This window comes from Peromyscus maniculatus, chromosome 2 (assembly GCF_049852395.1).
Source record: "Peromyscus maniculatus bairdii isolate BWxNUB_F1_BW_parent chromosome 2, HU_Pman_BW_mat_3.1, whole genome shotgun sequence".
NCBI classification, from domain to species: domain Eukaryota; kingdom Metazoa; phylum Chordata; class Mammalia; order Rodentia; family Cricetidae; genus Peromyscus; species Peromyscus maniculatus.
The window spans coordinates 129,225,845-129,247,803 of NC_134853.1; the positions used below are offsets into that span (position 1 = coordinate 129,225,845).

General features: G+C 41.1%; 1 protein-coding gene and 1 non-coding gene across 10 annotated transcripts in view; both read left to right on the forward strand.

The window, feature by feature from the left end:
• Positions 1–783: 783 nt before the first annotated feature.
• Positions 784–21,959, forward strand: part of Tut4 (terminal uridylyl transferase 4) — a 116,484-nt gene continuing 95,308 nt past the window's right edge. For 6 of the 9 annotated variants that reach the window (XM_076564697.1, XM_006977731.4, XM_006977732.4 and 3 more), the window contains exon 1: positions 1,659–1,820. In XM_076564697.1, the coding sequence (XP_076420812.1) occupies positions 1,661–1,820 (160 nt within the window). In that variant the 5' untranslated portion in view covers positions 1,659–1,660. Of the gene's footprint in view, positions 927–1,658; positions 1,821–21,959 lie in introns of those variants that run through there. The other 3 variants (XM_076564701.1, XM_076564702.1, XM_076564703.1) reach the window with 1 other exon arrangement.
• Positions 20,059–20,186, forward strand: LOC121827770 (small nucleolar RNA SNORA40). Its single transcript, XR_006070069.1, has one exon. It is a non-coding gene; the product is annotated as a small nucleolar RNA SNORA40 (small nucleolar RNA).

The following is a 21,959-nucleotide window of genomic DNA, read 5'->3' on the forward strand; positions in this document are numbered from 1 at the left end:
GAACAGCTAGGAGACCTGCCGGCCCCTTTTCCCGCCCGCCCGGGGGCCTCAGCCCAGCCGCCCGCAGCCCGGGAGCCTGACGTGAGCGGCGCGACGGCGGCGCACGCGACCCTGAGCTCGCTGGCGTCCTCGCGCCGCTCCCTGGCGTCGGCGTGCCGGCCCGCAGGACCCTCTCCCTGCAGGCCAGCTCCGGCCCGCGGCGGGCCGCGCCGACCCCTTCCCTCCTCGGGGGTGGGGTGGGGTGCCCGGCCCGCCCCCCAGCTCCGGGCGCGCGCCCGCCCGCCCTCCTCAGCGCGGGTGTGTGCGCGCCGTCCTCCCACCGCGATCCCCCTCCCCATTGTTTCCGGGCGACCGCCACGAGCCCCGGAGCGTAGCCCCTCCCCCGCCCCCCCTCCCCGGGCCCCCACTCCCGGCCCACCCCATCCCCCCCCCCGCCCAGGTTTGACGGGTGCCTGGTGAGGCGGGGAGGTGGGGGGACACACGATGATCCCCACAACTGAAGGGGAGGGCGCCCCCCACCCCCCTGAACCCGGGCCCTGCCAGCCCGCCTCCTCCTCCACCCCTGCGGGGACCCCAGGCCGGGGCGCGTCTCCGGCTCCCCTCCCCCCCCCTCCTCCCGGCGCCGCCGCCACTCTCCCTCAGCCCCCTCCCCTCAGCGGGTCCTCCTCTTTCTCTCTCTCGCTCCCTCCTCCTCCTCCTCCCCCCCTCCCCGTCCCTTCCCCCCCACAATGCAGTTCGCGGCGCGGCGGACATGGCGGTGGAGTCCTGAGCTCGTCGTGTCCTGGCCTCCATCGGCGGCGGCGGCGGCGGCGGCGGCGGCGGGGGCGGCAGCAGCGGCGGCGGCGGCGGCGGGAGGCGGAGGGGGGAAGCCGGAGCCTCTGAGATGAGGAGGCGTCGCGCGCGCCTGTAGCTCGCGGGCCTCGCAGGTACGGAGCTTCGGGCCGCCGCCGCCGCGCTGCGCGGGCTGCCGAGGGGGTGTGCTCGGCCGAGCCTCGGGGGGGGGAGCGCCCCGCTGGTCCCCCCTTCTTCCTCCCCACCCTCCCCGCTTCAGGTGCGGCGCCTCCCGCAGGTGTCGGGGCCGCGGGAGCGCGTCTCCGCCGCCCCCTTGGGGCCTGCCTGGCTCTGCCTTCTCGGGCTGGAACGGGCTCCGAGTGTCCCAGGGGGAAAGCCGAGGCAAGGAGGGAAGGGGAGGCGGCGGCCTGGGCAGCCCGAGGAGGGTTCTGGGGGGGTCCGCCCGGGCCACCGAAACCTGTTGTGGACGGGCGGGCTAGGAGGCTCTGAGTTAACGGGATCGGTCTAGCCTTCTCTTCGATCCCGTGTGGGTCTCTGTAATGTGCGCCTTTTCTTTCACCCTGTATAGATAGATGTCTGTCCGCACATGTAAACACACACACACACACACACACACACACACACACACACATACACACATACACACATCCCAACACACACACGCGCGCGCACACATACACACACACACACCAGTTGGGGTGTTTTTTTTTTTTTTTCCTTCTTTTTTTCTTTTCTTTCTGGGCTCGTCCTTGTAGGGAGAAGGCAGAGGTAGGTTGGTGTGGATTTCGTTTCCTGCTCGCCCGCCGTCTCGGTCGTCGCCCCCCCCCCTCCCCGCCGCCGCCCCCCGCCCTCCAGTCGAATGGTGGTAATGCGCGCTTTTGACGTGGGTAACTGTGAGATTCGTATTTGTAAACAGACTGCACTTCCCCAGTGTGTCGCACGCCTCCGCAAGTGGTTTCTGATCCTTTTGATATCAGGATTACAAAAGAATGAGGTGGTTAGACCTCAAAGAAGCAGCGGGATTTCTAGTCAGTACCTGAATGGGATTAATTACTGTTATTTTAACGTTGGTTAAACATTTTTTTTTAGAAGAATATCAAACTTTAAATCAGACGATTCTTGTACTTTGTGGGAGATCTTAATTTCAGTATAACATGTTTCTTCGTTTTGATACAAAAGTAATTCCTTAAAACATTTGGCATTCTGCGATCTTTTGTAATCTTAGTGTCTAGAAATGCAATTTGAATTGTGTATTGTTGGCATGCATTTAGTAATTAGCTCGCTTAGGTCATATAACCTTTCATATCTGTAGATTTACCTCGCTCCCTTCGCGTCCTTGTAGCAGGAACATGTTTAAAACACTTGGTGAAACAGCATACCTTGTTCGTTTTAAAAGGAATAACTACTAGCTAATAAAATTGGATAATCCCAAATGGATCTGATAATTTAGAGAAAATGCCATTCCCAATTGTTGAATTGTGGGAAGGTTTAAAAAAATGTGTTGTCTGTATGCATTAACATTTTCTTTACTCAGAGCCCATGTGTATCCCCTTAGAAATATAGTGCACACTGCATCTTACTACTTAGTCACAACTTGTAAAACAATATCAAATATTGTTTTATATAGCTTTACTTAAGACAACTCACTAGAGTACAGTGTGCCCTGTGATGCCTTTATAAGCATTATACAGAGGATTTAAAAACCATATATATTGGGGAAGATAAGTTTAAGTGTTTCTTGTTTTAAAAAATTAATATAAACAAAAGAAAGTTACCCCAAACTCTTAGATAAAATGTTCTTTTTGCATAGTTTCATTTGGCTAGTGTAGAAAATGAAAAAAAAAAGCAAGGCTTCCTTAAAAGAATCTAAAAGTGGAAGTGAAAGTGAACGACATTTCATGTTTTAAATATTGTGAACATGTAACCACAAAGAAAGTCAACAGGTATTATCAGAAACATAAACATGCTTCAGATTGTAAACTCTAATCCCTAGAATTACATCTGATTTTGTTAATTTAGTTAGAATAGTACTTTGCCTTTTAAATTTAGGCTTTAAAATGAAATTTTATGACTGCAATTATAAATATTCCTATTTTATAAGACAGTGCTTAATGATTTTTTTTTTTTTGTTTTTGTTTTTTTTTGTTTTTCAAGACAGGGTTTCTCTGTGTAGCTTTGTGCCTTTCCTGGATCTCATACTGTAGACCGGGCTGACTTTGAACTCACAAAGATCCGCCTGTCTCTGCCTCCCGAGTGCTGGGATTAAAGGCATGTACCACCACTGCCCGGCCATTTAAAGATGATTTTTATTTACTCTGATAGTTCATTTTAGTAAAGGTAACTAGAGAACTTTGTTTTTTTAACCTCAAAATTAACCTTGACATACATAAGTGTTGATTATATTGTGTTCTTTATAGAGTCAAGTAAGGATCTGTGGATAGAAAAAAGTGTTTGCTTTTATTGACTAGGAAAAGATTTGGTTTCAGGGAAACAAAACATTCAAGACTTAATCTGTAAACATTGATGCTAATAAATTTTGTTATCACCATTTTTAGCTGACTTAATTCCAGTGCTTGGAGGCAGAGGCAGGTGGATCTCTGTGGGTTTGAGAGCATCCTGGTTTACATAGTGAGTTCCAGGCTAGCCAGGGAGGCATAGTGAGATTCAATTTAAAAGACAAACAAACAAACAAAAATTCCAAGTCACAGAAACCCACAAACAAACAAACAAATGGATATTTGGATGTAACAGAATTAAGTTAGATGTGTTCTTTTCCAGATAAAATTGCAAATGTTTGATTAATAAAACGTTAAGAAAATTGGTGTCATCTGTAGGTAGAAGTATGTTTTTTAAAAACAAAAACTAGAATTCAGGATCTAGCTTAGTGGTAGAGCACTTGTCAAGTATGTATGAAGTCCTATGTTAATCTCCAGCATAACACCCAAACTACACAGAAAGACCAGACAGTTTTGTGAAGACCTAAAGCACGTAACGCAAGGGGCACTGTAGTTTATAGTTCCCAGTAGGATATGTGGATTAAAAAAAGACAAAACAGTAATGTAGAGGACTTAGGAAAGCTTACATACTTCTAAATTAATTGTTTTAGGTCTAGAATCCTAGGGAAGTTTAAAAACCAGCATGTCCCAAGTGCTTCTTCAATCCTAAAAAAAAAAAAAAAAAAAAAAAAAAATTAACAATTTAAACTTTTTCATTGAATTAATAGTTTCAACATTATATTCATATAAAAATTTCTTATTGTATGTCAATCTGTGTATTGAAGGAGAGGAAAACATTTATCAGACTGCTTATTTTCTTTCTAGGCACTGTACTAAGGCTTTATGTATTTTTTTTTACTTGATTACCTAAAACCTATGAAAACTGTTTATAATGAGGAATCTGACTCACAGAAGTTATTTGCTGAAGAACATGGAGTAACAAATTTCAAAGCAGATCTCTATTCCATATATATCATATATATGTGATAGGTCATTTGCTTATCAGATCTAGTGAATATTTTTTCAGTTTTATAAAAGAGAAAACCGCGTAAGGTTGGTATTTATTTGTTCAGTCATTTACTTTAACAAACATTTCCATTTGTGCTCTATACTAAGACAAGTTTTGAAAAAAACTTTAAATCTTTAATTGAGATCACCATGTGAGGCAATGTTTTGAGCTGTGATTAGAAATGTTTTGTGACTTCTACTCCAGTGTTTTTTTTTCCCACTTGGCTTCCTTACTAATAGAGTCAGTCTATGACCTGTAAGGAAGTTTTTCATTCTTTTGACTTGGATAACTTACAATTTTCTAGTTTAGCATTAGAAAGCAGGAGGTTAGGGCGTTGGAAACTGTGAGTTAGTTGCAAGAGGAAAACTATGCAAGCTTAGTGTTCACCTGTAAATATGAGTAGAGACTAACTCTGTACAAAGCATCTTGTACTTAAAAAAGTTTAGGGAAGGCTGGTGGGATGGCTCAGTGGGTAAAGGTGTTTACTGCCAATTCTGATAACCTGAGTATGATCCCTGGGATACATGTGATACAGGAGAGAATCAAGTCCTGAAAGTTGTCCTCTGCGCTCCATTCTTGTGCTGTGGCACATGCATGTATACACACACACACACACACACACACACACACACACACACACACACGTAATTTTAAGAAACCAGGGAGAAGTTAGTGTAAAACATAGGTAAGAATCTGGGTTTAGTCCCTTCATTAAAGGAAAACACAAATGATATTTTCTATTATTAATTATACAAGTCTCATAATTTTAAATTGATACTTGATATATAGAGAAAGAGAGTTCATAGTACTTTGTACATGTTACTATTTCAGTATCTTAGAAAATTAACTCAGTCCTCACAACCCATCTTTTATATTACTCTCATTTACAGGTGAGGAAAGGAGATATAGAAGAGTTAAGTTCAAAATCTCACATCTAGTTTGCAGCAGAGTTGGGATTTGATCTGAGACTGTCCTAGAGCCAGAGTGCCTCACCAGTACGCCATGTTATGAATGTCACATGTAGTGTGTAAAGTGTATTTTGTATAGTCACAAGGTGTCAAAAATATTTTGTAAGAACAGAAAGTATAAATTATACAGAATAAATAAACCTAATTGAATTTTGTTAGTCACTGTAATTTAAATGATTTTGATTATTCAAATCAGCTGCTCATTAACTATTAAGTGCAAGTCATGTGTAGATTTTTAGAGTACTCAATGGTAATCAAACTATGGACACACACACACAAAAAGGATTTCTTTGTTTTCTTTCTTTCTTTCCTTCCTTCCTTCCTTCCTTCCTTCCTTCCTTCCTTCCTTCCTTCCTTCCTTCTTTCTTTCTTCTTTCTTTCTTTCTTTTTTAAAGACGGGATCTCACTGTGTAGCCCAGCCTCAGACTCAGATCCACCTGTCTCTGCCTCCAGAGTGCTGGAATTAAAGGCGTGTACTATCATACTCAGCTGGTTTATTTTATTTTTAACTTACATGCATCTGTGTAGGTATGTGCACAGAAATGTGGTACCTGAGGATGCCACAAGAGGGCTTCAGATTCCCTGGACCTCAAGTTACAAGCAGTTAAAGCTACTTGGCATAGACGCTGGGAACTGAGCTATCACTTCAGCCCACATTTTTTTTTTCAATAGCTTGCATTTTAAAAATTTATATAGCCTCCATGCCTGGCTAGCTTTCAGTTTTTTAAAGAATTTCTCTTTGTGGATGTGTGTATGTCGTATAGGTTAGAGGACAATTTGTGGAAATCAGTTCTTGCCTTCCACTATGTGGGTTCTAGGGATTGAAGTCAGGTTGTCAGGCTTGGTGGCAAGCACCTTGACCTGCTGAGCCATCATCCTGTTCCTATGGACACATCTTGTGAAGAGTCTTAGAGTCAAACTGTTCTAAAAAGTAATTTATGTATTTATTGTGTCTATCTGCTATAATGCATGTGTGGAGGTCAGAGGACAACTTGTGGGAGTTGGTGGTCTACTTCCATTGTGTGGGCTCAAGGGGCTGAACTGAGGCCTTTGGCTGGGCAGCAAACACCTTGACCATTTAAGTCATCTCGCCTACCCTCAAAACTGATTTTGTAATAATATTGATACAGTATCTTTTCCTCCCTTTTTCTACTGTACGTGATATGTGAAATTCTATGCTCTGATGGCTAACAGAATGTGTCCCCCCTTCTTGATATATTTATAGTACATTTATATAGTACATATATATAGTACATATATATAACATTTACCTTTTAAAAACCCAATTCAACCGGGTGATGGTGGTGCAAATCTTTAATCCCAGCTCTCGGGAGGCAAAGGCAGGTGGATCTCTGAGTTCGAGGCCAACCTGGTCACCAGAGGGTGTTCCACAACAGCCAGGGCTACACAGACAAACCCTGTCTTGAGAAAAAAACAAATAAATGAGTAAATATCCAATTCGTGGGATTGAAGAGATGGCTCAGTGAATAAGAGAGTTTGCTGTTCTGGGGGACTCAAGTTCAGTTCCAATCACCCATATCAGTGGGCTCACAACCACCTGTAATTCCAGGTCCGTGGGATCAGTGCCCTCTTCTGGCCCCCTCTAGTACTGCACTCATGTGTCATGTGTATACACACACCTCTAGTATTGCACTCCTGTCATGTGTACACACACACACATACACACACACACACACACACACACACACACACACAAAACAAAGCAAACCCCAAAACACTACAGGTTAATGATATACACAATTTAGTATAGTCATAAGGTTGTATAACCATTGCAAGCATTTTTTTCCCTAATATTTTCATTATCCCAGAAAGAAACTCTACTCATTAACAGTTCTCATTTCTGCCTCTTACTCCTTTGTCGACCACTAAACTTTCTCTGGAGATTTGCCTGTTGTGGACATTTTATATAACTACAGTCACATTGTATATGTCTGTTCTCTTCCACCAAGCTTAATGTTTTTAAGGTTTGCCCATACAGTATTATGTAGGCGGCTCCTTCATCCCTCTTTATTCAGAAATAGTATTTCAGTCTATGAAGGCATCAAATTGTATTTTATCTATTCATCATTTGATGGACCTTTGCGTGGTTTCCAGGGTTTTTTGTTGTTGTTGTTACTGTTGTTTTAAAATCAATGTAGGCTTGGTTTCTCTTGCCTGTATGTTTAAGAATGAAGTTTCTGAAAGTTTTGATATATTTGTTTTGATATATTTAAATTTTGATATATTTATAGAACTGCTGGTTTTCCAAATTGGTTAGACTTACATTAAGTTGAGTGGAGCAATGTGTGTGGAGTTTTAGATTCTCCACATCCTTATTGTCACTTGATATTGTGCTTGCTCACGCCTTCCTCCCTCCCTCCCTCCCTTCCTCCCTCCCTTCCTCCCTCTCCCTCCATTCCCTCTTTCCTTCCTTGGCTTTTGGAGTAAGAGTTTATCTCGTAGACCTAGCTGTCCTAGAACTTGCTTTGTAGACCAGGCTGGCCACTAACTCATAGAGATCTGCTTGCCTCTCCCTCCAGTGCTGGGATTAAAGGTGAGTGTGGCCACACCCACTATAGACTTACATTTTAAAAGATATATTTTATTATTTGTATATGTATGTTTGTGTGTTTGTGTGCCTGTCTATCCAGAAAAGAGCGTTGGATCCCCTGTAGTTGGAGTTGGCATTTCCATACATGGGTAATGGGAACTGAATTTAGATCCTCTGAAAGAAATGCAAGTGCTCTTAGCAGCTAAGCCATATCTCTCTGCAGCCCGTTATAGACTTTATAGTGGCATGTAGGAGCCTGTGGAGGCCAGAAGGACACATTGGATTCCCTGAAGCTAGAGCTACTATGTGGGTTCTGGGAACTTGACCTGGGTCCTTTGTAAGAACAGCAAGGGTCTCATTAAATCCAGCCTCTGTATGGTAAACTTTTTTTTAAAAGATATGTGATTTTTCAGCCTTTTTTTTTCTTTTAAAAAATTGGGGTAAACCAACTGTACAGCTTAAAAAATTTTAAGATGGTAATAAAACAGTCATAAAATTTGAGTTCTTTGTAAAATTACTTTTTAAAAAAAATACGGGATCTCATGTAGCCCTGGCTGGCTCAGACATACTGTATAGTTGAGGATGACCTGAGTTTAAGTTAATAGTTTATGGTATTCTGTTAGTGAAGTTAATTCTGACAGGGATAAATTCTGTATTTAGTCATCAATAGTATGGTACCATCATTACCATGTCTATCTTTAGAATATTTTTCATTCTATAAAATGGGAAGTTCTATGCTCATTAGAAAATTACTTCAGCTGGGTGGTGGTGGCCTACAACTTTAATCCCAGCACTTAGGAGGCAGAGGCAGGTGGATCTCTGAGTTTGAGGCCAGCCTCCTCTACAGATTTAGTTCCAGGACAGCCAAGGCTACTCAGAGAAACCCTGTCTTGAAAAAATCCACTCCCCAAAACAAGAAAATTACTTCATTTTTTCTCCTTCTTTTACCCCTGATAAGCACCATTTTATGTTCTTTTTTTTTTTTTTTAAACTACTTCATAGGAGTGGAATCATAAAGTATATGTGTGTTTGTGACTGGCTTATTTTCCTTAGCACAAAGTGGTTAAAGTTAATCCACATTATAGGATATTACAGAGTTTCCTTGTTTTTACATTGGTTTAGTGTTGTATATGTGTATGGGTCCTGTGCATGCCTGGTATGTAGAGGTCAGAGGATGCCTTGCAGGAGTCTCTTCTCTCCTCCTACCATGTGGGTCCTAAGGATTGAACTCAAGATCATCATCAGCTTGGAGCAAGGACCTTTACCTGCTGCATTGTCTCACTTGCCTCAGCCTTTGTTTTTCAGACTGAATTACATACCATTACACAGGCATTACACATTTTCCTTTCCCTGTTTCTTTCCCTCCTTGTTTCCCTCCCTCCCTGTCTCCCCGTCTCCCTCCCTCCCTTCCTTTCTTTCCTTTTATTTTTCAAGACAGAGTTTCTCTGTGTAGTCCTGGCTGCCCTGGAACTTGCTCTGAAGACTAAGCTGGCCTTGATCTCACAGAGACCCTCCTGCCTCTGCCTCCTCAGTGCTGTGATTAAAGGTGTGGGCCACCACTGCTCATGTTTTCCTTTCAATTCACTTGTGTTGCTTTCATGTTTTAGCTTTTATGAATAATGCAACATGGGAGTACAGATGTATCTTCTAGAGACCTTTCTTTGCTGGTTCTTTTGAGTATATACCCAAAAGTGAAATTGCTAGATTTGTATAGTGTTAGTCATTTCTCTGTATTGGAACAAATACATGAGATAATTAATTTAGAAGAAGGAATATTTTAGTTCACAGTTTTAGAGTTTCAGTTCTTGATCTGTTGCTTCTGAGCCTATGGGGAGACAGCATACTGTATCAACAATATGCTGTAAAACTTCATAGTAAGAGAAGGAAGGTGCTGGTATCTTACCTTTTCTTTAAGAACCATATCATCAGCCGGGCTGTGGTGGCACACGCCTTTATTCCCAGCACTGCTCCGTTAGCCACGTGAGGTGAAAATAACCTCGGTCAATTGTTCAAAATCTCAAGGTCAGGCTTTGGCTTTGCCACTCTTTCACTCCTGATGGTGGGCAGGCTTCCCTTTTCTACCTATAAAAATGAGAAACTGACCAGGCGGTGGTGACACACGCCTTTAATCCCAGCACTCAGGAGGCAGAGCCAGGCGGATCTCTGTGAGTCTGAGGCCAGCCTGGTCTACAGAGCGAGATTCAGGACAGGCAGTAAAACCACACAGAGAAACCTTGTCTCGAACAACCACAAAAAAATAAAAAAAAATAAAACAAACAAAAAAAACCCACCAAAAACCAAAAAACAAGCATGTCTTCACTGATAGAAGACTTCTCATTAGGTTCTGCCTGTTAAAATTGTTTCTACTACTCTCAATAATATTTAGGTAGGAAGTAACACTACTTTAACATACAGGCCTTTAGAGGAAGTTTCAACTGTAGCATTGTGTTCCAGGGTTAGAAAGATTTATATCCTCCAGGCATGGTGGCACACGCCTTTAATACTAGCATTTGGGAGGCAGAGGCAGGTGGATCTCTGAATTTGAGGCTAGCCTGGTCTACAGTGCAAGTTCCAGGACAGCCAGGGCTACAGAGAGAAACCTTGCCTTGAAAAATAAAACAAACAAGAAAGGCTTATATCCATCTCAAAATGCCAAATATCTTTTTTCTCAAATCCCTAGTCCTAAATATCCCATCATTAAAAATCCAAGTCTGAGGAACTGGAGAGATGGCTCAGCAGTTAAAAGCATTTGCTTTTCTTGCAGAGGACCTGGGTTCAGTTGCCAGCACCAACATGGTGACTCAGTGTGGTCTGGAACTTCAGTTCCAGAGCACCTGATGTCTTCTTCTGTCTTCCTGTGGTACCAGGCATGCATGTGGTGCACATACATATATATAGGCAAACACTCATAGATATAAAAATAAGAAATATATCTAAGAATTTTTGTTGTTTTCCAATACAGGGTTTCTTTGTGTGGCCCTGGCTGTCTTGAAAGTCTCTGTAGACCAGGCTGGCCTCGAACTCAGTGATCCACGTGCCCGTTTCCAAGTGCTAGAAATAAAAGCATGTGCCACCACTGCTCAGCAAGAAAAACTATTTTTGAAAACATCCAATTTCAGGTCTGATGATGTAACTCAGTGGTAGGATACTTGCTTAACTTGTTCAAGGTGCAGGATTTGCCACCCCCCCCCCCAGCATTACAGAAAAGAAAAAGTCCAAAATCTTTGAGATTCAAGGCAAAATAAGTTACAAACTTCCTAGATACAGTGGCACAGGTTAAATATCCCCATTCCAAAAGGGTAGAGAAGGAAAATAGCAAGGAGGGTTGAGGACCAAAGCAAGACTAAAACTTGTAGGGTAAACAACAAATCCTGATGTGTGGCACCCTAGGCATTGTGAAGGGTTTCAAGGATTGGGCCATCCATTCCTGCCTACAGCCTTGTAGTCCACATGGCAGCTTTCTTGGGTTGGCTCTCAGTACTGTCTGTAGCTTCCCTTGGCAGGCAGTTTATGTGTCTTGGCATCTCTTAACTTTTTTGGGTTTCCATTGCAGCTTTAGTTTTCACAAACAGCTCCATGGTTGTCCTGTCAGGTGCTGCTTACAGTGACTCTGAGCCTGCCATACATTGCCTGGGCTTTTACACTTTCCTTTGAAATCTCAGTGGCAGCCTCCATAATCCCAAAAACTTGCAAAAGACTCTGTTATTGAAAGCCTGTTTCCTAGCTGGTGGTGAGAGGTGGTTGGATCATGAGGGACCTAGTTTCATCATTGGGTTAATTCATTGTTGAGTGAATACTAAATGGGTAGTTGGGAGATGGGGCATGATTAGGAAGTATGTCATTTGGAACACGTCTTTTAAAGGGGTGTCTTGCCTTAGTTTCCTTCTGCCCTTTTCTGCTTGGCACCTCAGTTCTACAACATCCTTTCCTGTGTGATACTATGCTTTATCTCAGCCTACAGTAATAGAATCAAAATGACTATAGAACGAAATTTCTGAAGCTGTCAAAATAAATCTATTCCCTTTAAACCATTTCCTATGGAAGTTTGACAGATTCTAATCTATTTAGCAATTGTACCTTTCATGGCTTCACCTTTAACCCCTCCCCTTTTTTCCCCCCAAACTCACGTTCCCCAAATCATTCTGCTCTGTTTCTCTTTGTTCTCAATTCTCACTGTAAATTTCAGCTAAAAACATGGGCCACTGTCTTTGAGTGCTTTGCTACCTAAAAATTTCTGTCTAGGTAAACTTAATCTGTCATCTTTAAGAGAACTTGAATAAAAGCCAGCCATCTTCTTTGCCACTGTTTAACAAGGGTAGCCTGTAATTCAATTGTCAGCATAGTACCTTCCATTTGAAACCTCGTCAGCATAGCTTTTACTGGCCCATATTCCTGTCAGCATTCTAGTCTTGAACCCCCATTAAAATGGCCTGTGAATTATTGGCTCCTTTCAACATTCCTGGTTTATCTAGCTTTCCTTCAAACTTCCCCAAACTCCTCCTGCAAACCAGTTGCAAAGACTGACATTATTTCAAGTAGAGCAGCAAATCAGGGTCTCAGGTAACATAGGCTGTCCTCAGATTTGCACTGTTGTTGAGGCTGGCCTTAAATGTCTCATCCTCCTGCCTCCACCTCCCAAGCTAAAACTAAACAAAAACAAACTAAAACAAAAACAAATGAACAAAAAACCCAAATAACCAAACCAAAACCCAAGAAAATCAACTTACAAAGTGAAAAAGTTTATTTTGGTGCACAGTTTTGGAGGTTTCATTCTTACTGACTGACCTTGTTGCTTTTGGGTATCTAGTAAGGTTATCATATTATGGACAGGGTTTCTCTCTGAAACAACCCTGGCTGTCTTGAAACTCACTCTGTAGACCAGACTGGCCTAGAGTTCACAGAGATCCACTTACCTCTGCCTCCTGAGTGCTGGCTTTAAAGACATGTGCCAAGAAATTAAGTCTCATTGGTTCCCCTTTAGTAAGGGCATGCTTCTAAAGATTAATATTTTAAATTTAATTTTAGAATTGTAAGTTTGTATTTGTAAACTGTAAAATTGTGTTTATTTACTCTGTGTGTGTCTGTCTGTCTGTGTGTGTCTGTGTGTGTCTCAGGACGGACAGCCTTCAGGAGTTCTTTTCTTGTTCTACCATGTGGGATCTGGTGGTCAAACTTAGGTCTTTAGGCTTGGTGGCTAGTGTCTTTAACCACTGAGCCATCCCACTAAACCTAGTCCATGACTTGACTTTCTACTAGGCCCTATGTTTATAAGTTGCTACCACTTCAGTTATTGAGGACTAAGCAGGGGCCTTTTGTGAAAAATAAGATCCAAATTATGTAGCATAGGTTATTCTGGTTTTAAAATATTGAGGAGCCTTTATAAAACCACAATGACTTTATGATTTGTGCATTCCCACCAACAGTTCACAAATGTTACACTATATTAAATTTTGTTTTTTGTTTGTTTGTTTTTCAAGACAGGGTTTCTCTGTGTAGTTTTGCGCCTCTCCTGGAACTCACTTGGTAGCCTCGAACTCACAGAGATCTGCCTGGCTCTGCCTCCCGAGTGCTGGGATTAAAGGCATGTGCCACCACCACCCGGCAAATTTTGTTTTTTTTTTTGACCGCAGTTCCTAGTTCAAAACTCTTTCCCGAAGGCAGGCTTGACTGGCCATAAGCCCCTGGGATCTGCCTTTTCCTCTCCATTTGCCACTGCTAGGGTTACAGATGTGCACACTGGGCTGGGCTTTATGTAAAGGTGGTTGGGACCTGAAGTCAGGTTTTCATGCTTTTGCAGCATATTTATTCATTTAGCTATCTCTTCGGGCCACTTTTTTGTTTGTTTTGGAGGCAGGATTTCTCAGTGTAGCCCTGGCTATCCTGGAACTCATTCTGTAGACCAGGCTGGCTTCGAACGCACAGAGATCCACCTGCCTCTACATCCCGAGTGTTGGGATTAAGGTTATGCCCCATCATGGCCTCGTCTCCTCAGGCCACTTTATCTATATCTCTTAACCTCACTTATTATGAATACAGTGTTCTGCCTGCATGTATCCCTGCAGACCAGAAGAGGGCACCAGATCTCATTACAGATGGTTGTGAGCCACCATGTGGTTGCTGGGAATTGAACTAAGGTCTTCTAGAAGAACAGCCAGTGTTCTTAACTTCTGAGCCATCTCTTCAGCTCTTGTCTTTTATGAATGTCCACAAATAGTATCTTACATTTTAGTCCATATTTATATCTGTTGCCTGAAAATGAATGCTATGTAATTTTTTGTGAAAGGGCCTAAATCAAAATGAAAAGATAGAGCCTCTTGTTTAAAAAGTAGGAATAAATACCTTTGAAGCTGGATAGTTTGTTTTGGGACCCACTGAGTTTAACCACTTTGTGTGAGCATGGATTTGTAGCTATCCATTGGAGCTCAGCAGTGGGCACACAACTGGAGAGGATTATTCCTCCTCCCAGAATTGTCTCAGTAGCCTGTAGTTCAGTAGTAGAGGATCAGCCCCAGCAGGCTTCTTACCCTTCTGTGGCTGATTATTGACAGAGCCATATGTCATCAGTTTAACTCAATATGACTAAGAAAAAATAGTAGCATTCCTTGGTCATTCTTGTTCCTCCTCTCCCCCACTCACCGAAACAGGAGTACTTATTTTTTTCAATCTATCCATTGTGGATGGAATGTCTATATTCTGCTGTTGGGTAATATTTTCTGGAAACATCTGTTAGGTCTAATTGATATTTAGTGTTGTTCAAGTCCTCTGTTTCCTTATTCTCTTGACCAGCCTATCCACTATTAACAAGTGGCATATCGAGGTTTCCAAATATCACTATAGAACTGTCTTTTCTATTTTCTGTTCTGCTTACTTTTGCTTTATTAGAGGCTCATTTATTAGATGTGTGTGTTTTAATTGTTGCACATCTTACCTTAGATCAGTATATTATGTCCTGTTAGTAACCTTTTTGATTTGGTGTATTTTATTTGATACTATAACCACTCCAGTTTTCTTTTGGTTACTGTTGGCACCTATTTCCATTTCTCTGTTTTACTTTTTTTGTTTTTTGAGACAGGGTTTCTCTGTGTAGCTTTGGAGCCTTCCCTGGAACTCACTCTGTAGCCCAGGTTAGCCTCAAACTCATGGTGACCCACCTGCCTCTGCCTCTGCCTCTGGAGTGCTGGGATTAAAGGTGTGAGCCACCACTGCCCAGCCTGTTTTACTTTTTTATATCCAAAGTGAAGCTTAGGGGTTGATGATGGGTCATATAGCCTTTTAGTTGATTTATCAATCTCTCCGTTTAACTAGAAAGTTTATTTACATTTTGAGTAATTAGTAGTCAGGGAGGATTAATGTATGACATTTAGCTGTTTCTTTTCTGTATGTCTTGTGCATACTAGGCACAATTTTTTACTGTTGAGTTATATCCCCAGTTTTAGTTGATTATTTATGAAGGTTGGTTGGTTGTTTTGTTTTCCCTTTTTTGAGACAGGGTCTCACTTTGTAGTCCTGCTGTCCTGGAACTTACTATGTAGATAGACCAGGCTGTTGTGGAACTCAGAGAGCTGCCTGCCTCTGGAGTGTTAGGATTAAAGGTATGAGTCACCATGCCTGGTCATGCTTTTTTGTTTGTTTGTTTGTTTTTATTTAATATTTTCATTCATTTTGCTTCTTTTTCAGTAATTACCTTGGCAATAATAATAATTAACACTCTTAAATTTATTATAAACTAGTTTGTATAATGTCAGCACAGTTTCATTTGTGTATGAACACCACACTTCTATACCTATTTCCTTCAAGTGTTTTATAGTGATAGGGACGTGATGTGTCTTTAAGCAGTTTTCTTGTTTCATAAACATCTGAGTATGCTTACATAAACCAAGGTGTCTGCTGCCACTAGTTTATATTTAGTCTTTTAAAAATTCTTCCACCGTTTCATATTTTTATAATGACGCTTAGTTGTTTTCACCCCTCCATACCCTTTGATTTCCCATACTTTTGCTGAAACTCTCCTCAACAAGTACCAGTCCCACTTTCATGACTTTTTGTGAGTAACCCACTTGTTTGTTTGTTTGTTTGTTTGTTTTTCGAGACAGGGCTTCTCTGCGTAGCTTTGCGCCTTTCCTGGAGCTCACTTGGTAGCCCAGGCTGGCCTCGAACTCACAGAGATCTGCCTGCCTCTGCCTCCAGAGTGCTGGGATTAAAGGCGTGCGCCACCACCGCCCGGCGAGTAACCCACTTGTATTTGTTTGTTTCTGCTCTTTTGGAGGCCTGCCACCCAGCTCCCAAATAAATCACACGTGGAGGCTTATTTTTAGTTATAAATGATTGGCCTTAGCTTGGCTTGTTTCTAGCCAGCTTTTCTGAACTTTAAATTATCCCATCTATCTTGTCTCTGGGCTTTTATCTTTTGCTATTTCCATATACCTTTCTTTGTTTCTTACTCCATGGCTTGCTGTGTAGCTGGGTGGCTGGCCCCTGATTTCCTGCTTCTCTCACTCCCTGATCTTTTTCCTTTCCCAGATTTCTCCTATATATTCTCTCTGCTGCCAGCCCCGTCTGTCCTTTCTCCTGCCTTGCTATTGTCTGTTCATCTCTTGATTAGACCATCAGGTGTTTTAGACAGGCAAAGTAACACAGCTTCACAGAGTTAAACAAATGCAACATAAACAAAAACAGCACACTTTAAAATAATATTCCCCAACACCCACTGAGTTTAATTAGAGTTGCTTATATGAGCTTGGGTTATTCATATGGGCTTGGGCAGCTTATTAGTGGCTATGCTACTAAAGAAAAAGATTGTTTCCACCACCATCAACCATTAATTTCAGTAGTTCCTCTTGGCTGGTTGAGGCCGCAGAGGTCCTTCCCTATCCATGATGAAATGTTGATATACTCATAGATCATGTTATCTTGAAACTACTGTTATACATGTAGACTGTTGTTGACTTAATGTTACAACTGTATAATATATTGTGTCTATTACCATAGGTTAATAATTATGTTTTGGTGTGTATATATATGTGTGTGCAGGTGCATATTTGAAGCACATAGGAGTATGCTGTTCTATTACTGTCCACCTTATTTCTTTGAGACAGGGTCTCTCACTGAACCTGGAGCTAGGCTGGTAGCTAGCAAGCCACAGCTATCCTGTCTCCACCCTCTACAATGTTGATTGTTACAGGAGTAGTCATCACGCTTGACCTTTTAAAAACATTAAACATTTTTTTATTGTGTATGTTTGTATACATAAAACACGTGTGTGGGGCTCATATGCCATAGAGTATATACAGAGGTCAAAAAGACATTGTGTGGAGTGGATTTTCTCCTTTTACATTTATGTTAGTTTCAGGGATCCAATTGACATCATCAGTGCAGCAGTCACCTTTACCTACTGAGCCATCTCCTTGCTTTTAAAAAAATTAATTTTATTTATATGAATGTTTTGTCTTTGATATGTGTCCATGTTCCATATGTGTGCTTGGTGCCTATGGAGGCCAAAAGAGGGAGCTGGATCCCCTGGGACTGGAGTTATAGTCAGTTGTGCGCTACTATGTGGGTACTGAAATTGAATCTGAGTCTTCTGAAAGAGCAGTCTATGCTTTTAATGGCTGAGCCATCTCTTACATCCTGTTCCCCTCACCTGAGCACCCATGGTGGGGGTGTGCTTTTTAAATTAAGGCTGAGAATTGGGAGTCAGGTTCTCATCTTGGGCAGCAGTTGCTTTTACCCACTGAGCCACCTCCTTTTCCCCAGTGTTTGTCTTTTTAATCATGTAAAAGGAATCAACCCTACAGGTGCAAAACAAAAACAAAAATAATGTCTTTTATATTTACCTATGTAGTTACATCCATTAATATTTTAATTTCTTTTTTAACAAAGATTTTTTTTTTTTCTTTTTTGGTTTTTCGAGACAGGGTTTCTCTGTGTAGCTTTGCGCCTTTCCTGGAGCTCACTTGGTAGCCCAGGCCGGCCTCGAACTCACAGAGATCCGCCTGGCTCTGCCTCCTGAGTGCTGGGACTAAAGGCGTGCGCCACCACCGCCCGGCTAATTTTTGTTTTATGTGTATGAGTACTTGCCTCCATTCTGTATGTGCACCTTGTGCATGCTTGGTGCTTGGGGAGACCAGAGATGGATGATGAGCCCCTGGAGCTGGAATTATAAGTAGTTATGGGCTGCTGTGAGTGCTTGGAACCAGACTGGCTTCCTCTTCTTTTAACTACTGTGCCATCATCTCTAGCCCCTGTTACTGACTTTTTGAACAATTTATAATTTACTTAAGTTTGGACATGTGTGGTAGTATATTCCTATAATCCTAACACTCTGGATGCTGTAGTTAGAAAGATTGGGGGTTTGAGAGATGAATGTGGGCTATATAGTGAGTGATTATGGCCCAAGAACACGGATTTAGGTTTTTTAAAACTATTTTCCAGTGTGGTAACAGCTGAATGAGATCTTTGCATTTATTTAGTTAGTTAGCATGTGCTTATTTAGCAGAACAAAGAAAGTCATAAACCAACACACCTTTTTTTTTTTGTCGGAAACAGCAGATCAGGTGGATTACAGTAAAGCAGGGAACTTGTGCTATAGCCATCAGATGCTCTCTGATGATATTTAGCCTGTTGGTGGTAGCAGTAAGCTTGGGATCTCTGTACATTCTGATAGTCATAAGGCTGTTAGGTCAAACAGAGCTGGGCTATTAAGGGGACTAAAAGTAGTCAGAAATTTGGCTCTCTCAAGTCGTGAACTTCTAATTCAGTTTGTCTTGGAGAATCTTTAACACAGGTGCAACTTTTTTTTTTTTCCTGGAAATTTCAGTTCTTATCAATAGGATGCCATCTACAAATCATTAAAGACTAATAGAATACCACTAGAAAACTTTTTGGTTATTAGATGACGTAAAATAAAACTTTAAAAATATAGCCTATTTTGCTTATTTTCATTTTTTCACATGTATTTTGTGTGTCAATCTTTGTGTGGGGGGGGCATGCATGAGCATGTGGAGGTCAGAGAGTATACCTTCTACTGTGTGAGCACTAGGGCCTGAACTCAAGTCATTGGACTTTGCAGCAAACTCCCTAATCAGCTGTGCCACCTCATTGGCTCCTTATTTTTCTTTGTAAAATAAGACATGCCAGTTTTTGTAAGATTTTAGGAAGAGCCATTTATTTAGGCAACTTAAAAAATTTTATTTTTGTATGTGTGTGGTAGGTGGGTATGTGCATGCGAATATGGGTGCCCACAGGTGCCAGAGCTTTTGGATCCTTTGGCACTGGAATTTTAGGTGATTGTGAGCCAGCTGACTTAGGTTCTGGGAATTGAAGTTTGGTCCTCTTCATGGACAGTACATTCTCTTAATCTCTGAGTCATGTCTCCAGCCCTTGGCAACCTTTTTTTTTTTTTTTTTTAACAGTTGTATAGAACATCAAGAATAGGAAAAGCAAAATGTGTTTATGAAACAAATGCAAAAACATAAAACCCAGGAATAAAAGCATTTTTTTACAATTGTAAATTATTGTAGATTTGCCAGAAAATATTAAAAAAGAAGTTGAAGAGCTGGCGAAATGGTTCAAAGGGTAAACGTACTTGCCATGTAAGCCTAGTGAACTGAGTTTGATCCTTGGAATTCACATACAGAGGAAGAGAAAGGTTTGACTCCATAGAGTTGTCCTCTGACCTCCACCTGCACACCTGCATGGGTGTCCCCCCAACACACAAATACAAATATATTTAAGGAGATTTATTAATTTTTTTTGTGTATGAGTCTTTTGCCTGCGTGTGTGTGTGTATGTGTGTGTGTGTGTGTGTGTGTGTGTGTGTGTGTGTGTGTGTGTGTGATGTGTGTGTGCCATGTGTGTGTGTGTCTGGTGTGCCCAGTGTGCCTAGAGGCCAGGAGTGGGTGATGGATCCTCAGGGATTGGAGTTACAGACAGTTGTGAGCCACCATGTGAGTTCTGGGAATTCATTCTGGGTCTTCTGAAAAGCAGCTTGTTGTTGTTGTTTTTTGTTTTATTTATTTATTTATTTATTTATTTATTTATTTATTTATTTATTTAATTTATTTATTTAATTAATTTATTTATTTCTGAGACAGGGTCTCATGTATCTGTCCAGGAACTCATTCTGGAAGCCAGGCTGGCCTTGATCTCATAGATACATCTGCCTCTGTCCCCCTAGCACTGGGTACAGCTAGTGCTCTTAACAGCTGAGCCCTCTCTCTAGTTCCAGAACCTAATACATTTAAAAACAAAGGTAGGTGTTTTTATTCAGCTGGTGGACAAAGGCTTGAAAGACAGGTGCAAAAATAAAGCATCTTGTGTAACCAATAACTCATTTTTTAGTATGAGTTTTGGCACGTACAAGAGGAAATATGATCACTTAGAATGATGGTGATGATAACGAGGCTTATCTTGAACATGAGTTATGGAGTTGAAGTCTTATAGTGAATGGATGTTCATTTCAATGTAGTATTGGCATATTCTACAGAGCCATAGTATTCCTAACTGTGATATTTTAGGAAGGAGTATAATCTGAATTTATTCTTGTTAAGAGAAGCATGAGGTGTCAGTAAATGAGAAGCAGATCTATTCTAAAACAGTTCCTAACGTAAATTGTTACAAGACATTGGATGTCAAAGATCTCTAGTGAAGAACTTGGAGGTTGTAATTGTGTCTGTCCTTAATTCATGAAAAGATAAAAGAAGAAGAATAATTATGGGTATTGATAGTATAATTGGATCAAGCATTAGTTCTTTGAGAAAGGGCTTTCTTGAGACTTGAACTTAAGCCTCTTTAGTGGACAGTGAATTAATTAATGACATGAGAAGTTTCTTAAAGAAAAACTTGACTTTACAATAAAAATTAAATGACAATAATAGTAGTTTAGACTGAAATCAAAGCAGAACATATAGAGGACTTTTCTTTTTTTTATTTTCTCGAGACAGGGTCTCTCTGTGTAACCACTGTGGCTGTCCTGGAACTCGCTCATGTAGTCCAGACTAGCCTCGAACTCACAGAGATCCACCTGCCTCTGCCTCCCAAGAGCTGGGATTAAAAGCGTGCGCCACTACTGCCCAGTCATATATAGAGAGGACTTTGCTACAAATTAGAAGTCCAGTTCTGGGTGGGTAGGATGCTTTAATGTAAACATACCTACACTAAAGTTTTATTTTTTGTGTACATAGTTTTGCATATATACAGTTGCAAATAAATTGACTCATGTTCTGAGCTTTTTGTTTTAGATAATACTTTTGTGTTTTATGATGAATTCTTATATGAATAGACATGCATGTCCTGGTTTAATAATTTAGTAAGTCCTGATTTAATAATTTAGTAATATTACCTAGTAAAAATCAAAGATAATACATTTTAATTCCCAGTAATTTGCCTTTGTTGATAGAAGGCTCTAGTTTTTATTCATATATTAATCTTTGCCAAGCATATTGAGCAAGGTGAAGGGGTTTTGTTTTTTTTTTTTTTTTAAAAAAACAATTTCTAGCCAGGCGGTGGTGGCCCATGCCTTTAATCCCAGCACTCAGGAGGCAGAGGCAGGAGAATCTCTGTGAGTTCCAGGCCAGCCTGGGCACAGAGCTACATAGAAAAACCCTGTCTTGAAAAACCCAAAACCAAAACAAAACAAAAAACAAAAAACACCCAAGCAAACAATTTCTATATAAAGTATTTCTGATATACAAATACTATAACAGAATGTAACACTTTTTACCATGTATATAGTTTTGTAAATTTAATGTTTCTTCATCAGTGTAATTGTTCCTGTTAATATTTTTTAAAGAGAAAAATGGGCTCTTAATGTTTTTAGTATTTTTTTTTTACTGTCACTTTCTTGGGTTCACAGCAAAACTGAGCAGAAAACAGAGTTCCTACATATTCCTTGTCCTCACATGTTCATAGCCTCCCCTTACCATTAGCACTGGGCACTAGGGCGATAAATTTATTACAACTGATGACTCGACACCAACACTATCATCTCCCAAAGTCCATAGTTTTAAGCAGCTTTTGTACTTGTGGTGTTCATTATTTAGGTTTTAGGAAATCTATAATAACAATTTAAAGGTTATTTACTTGAATTCGTTTATACTTCTTTTTACTTCAGGGATGAGTCTCATGTTTAGAGAATTGAGTAGGTT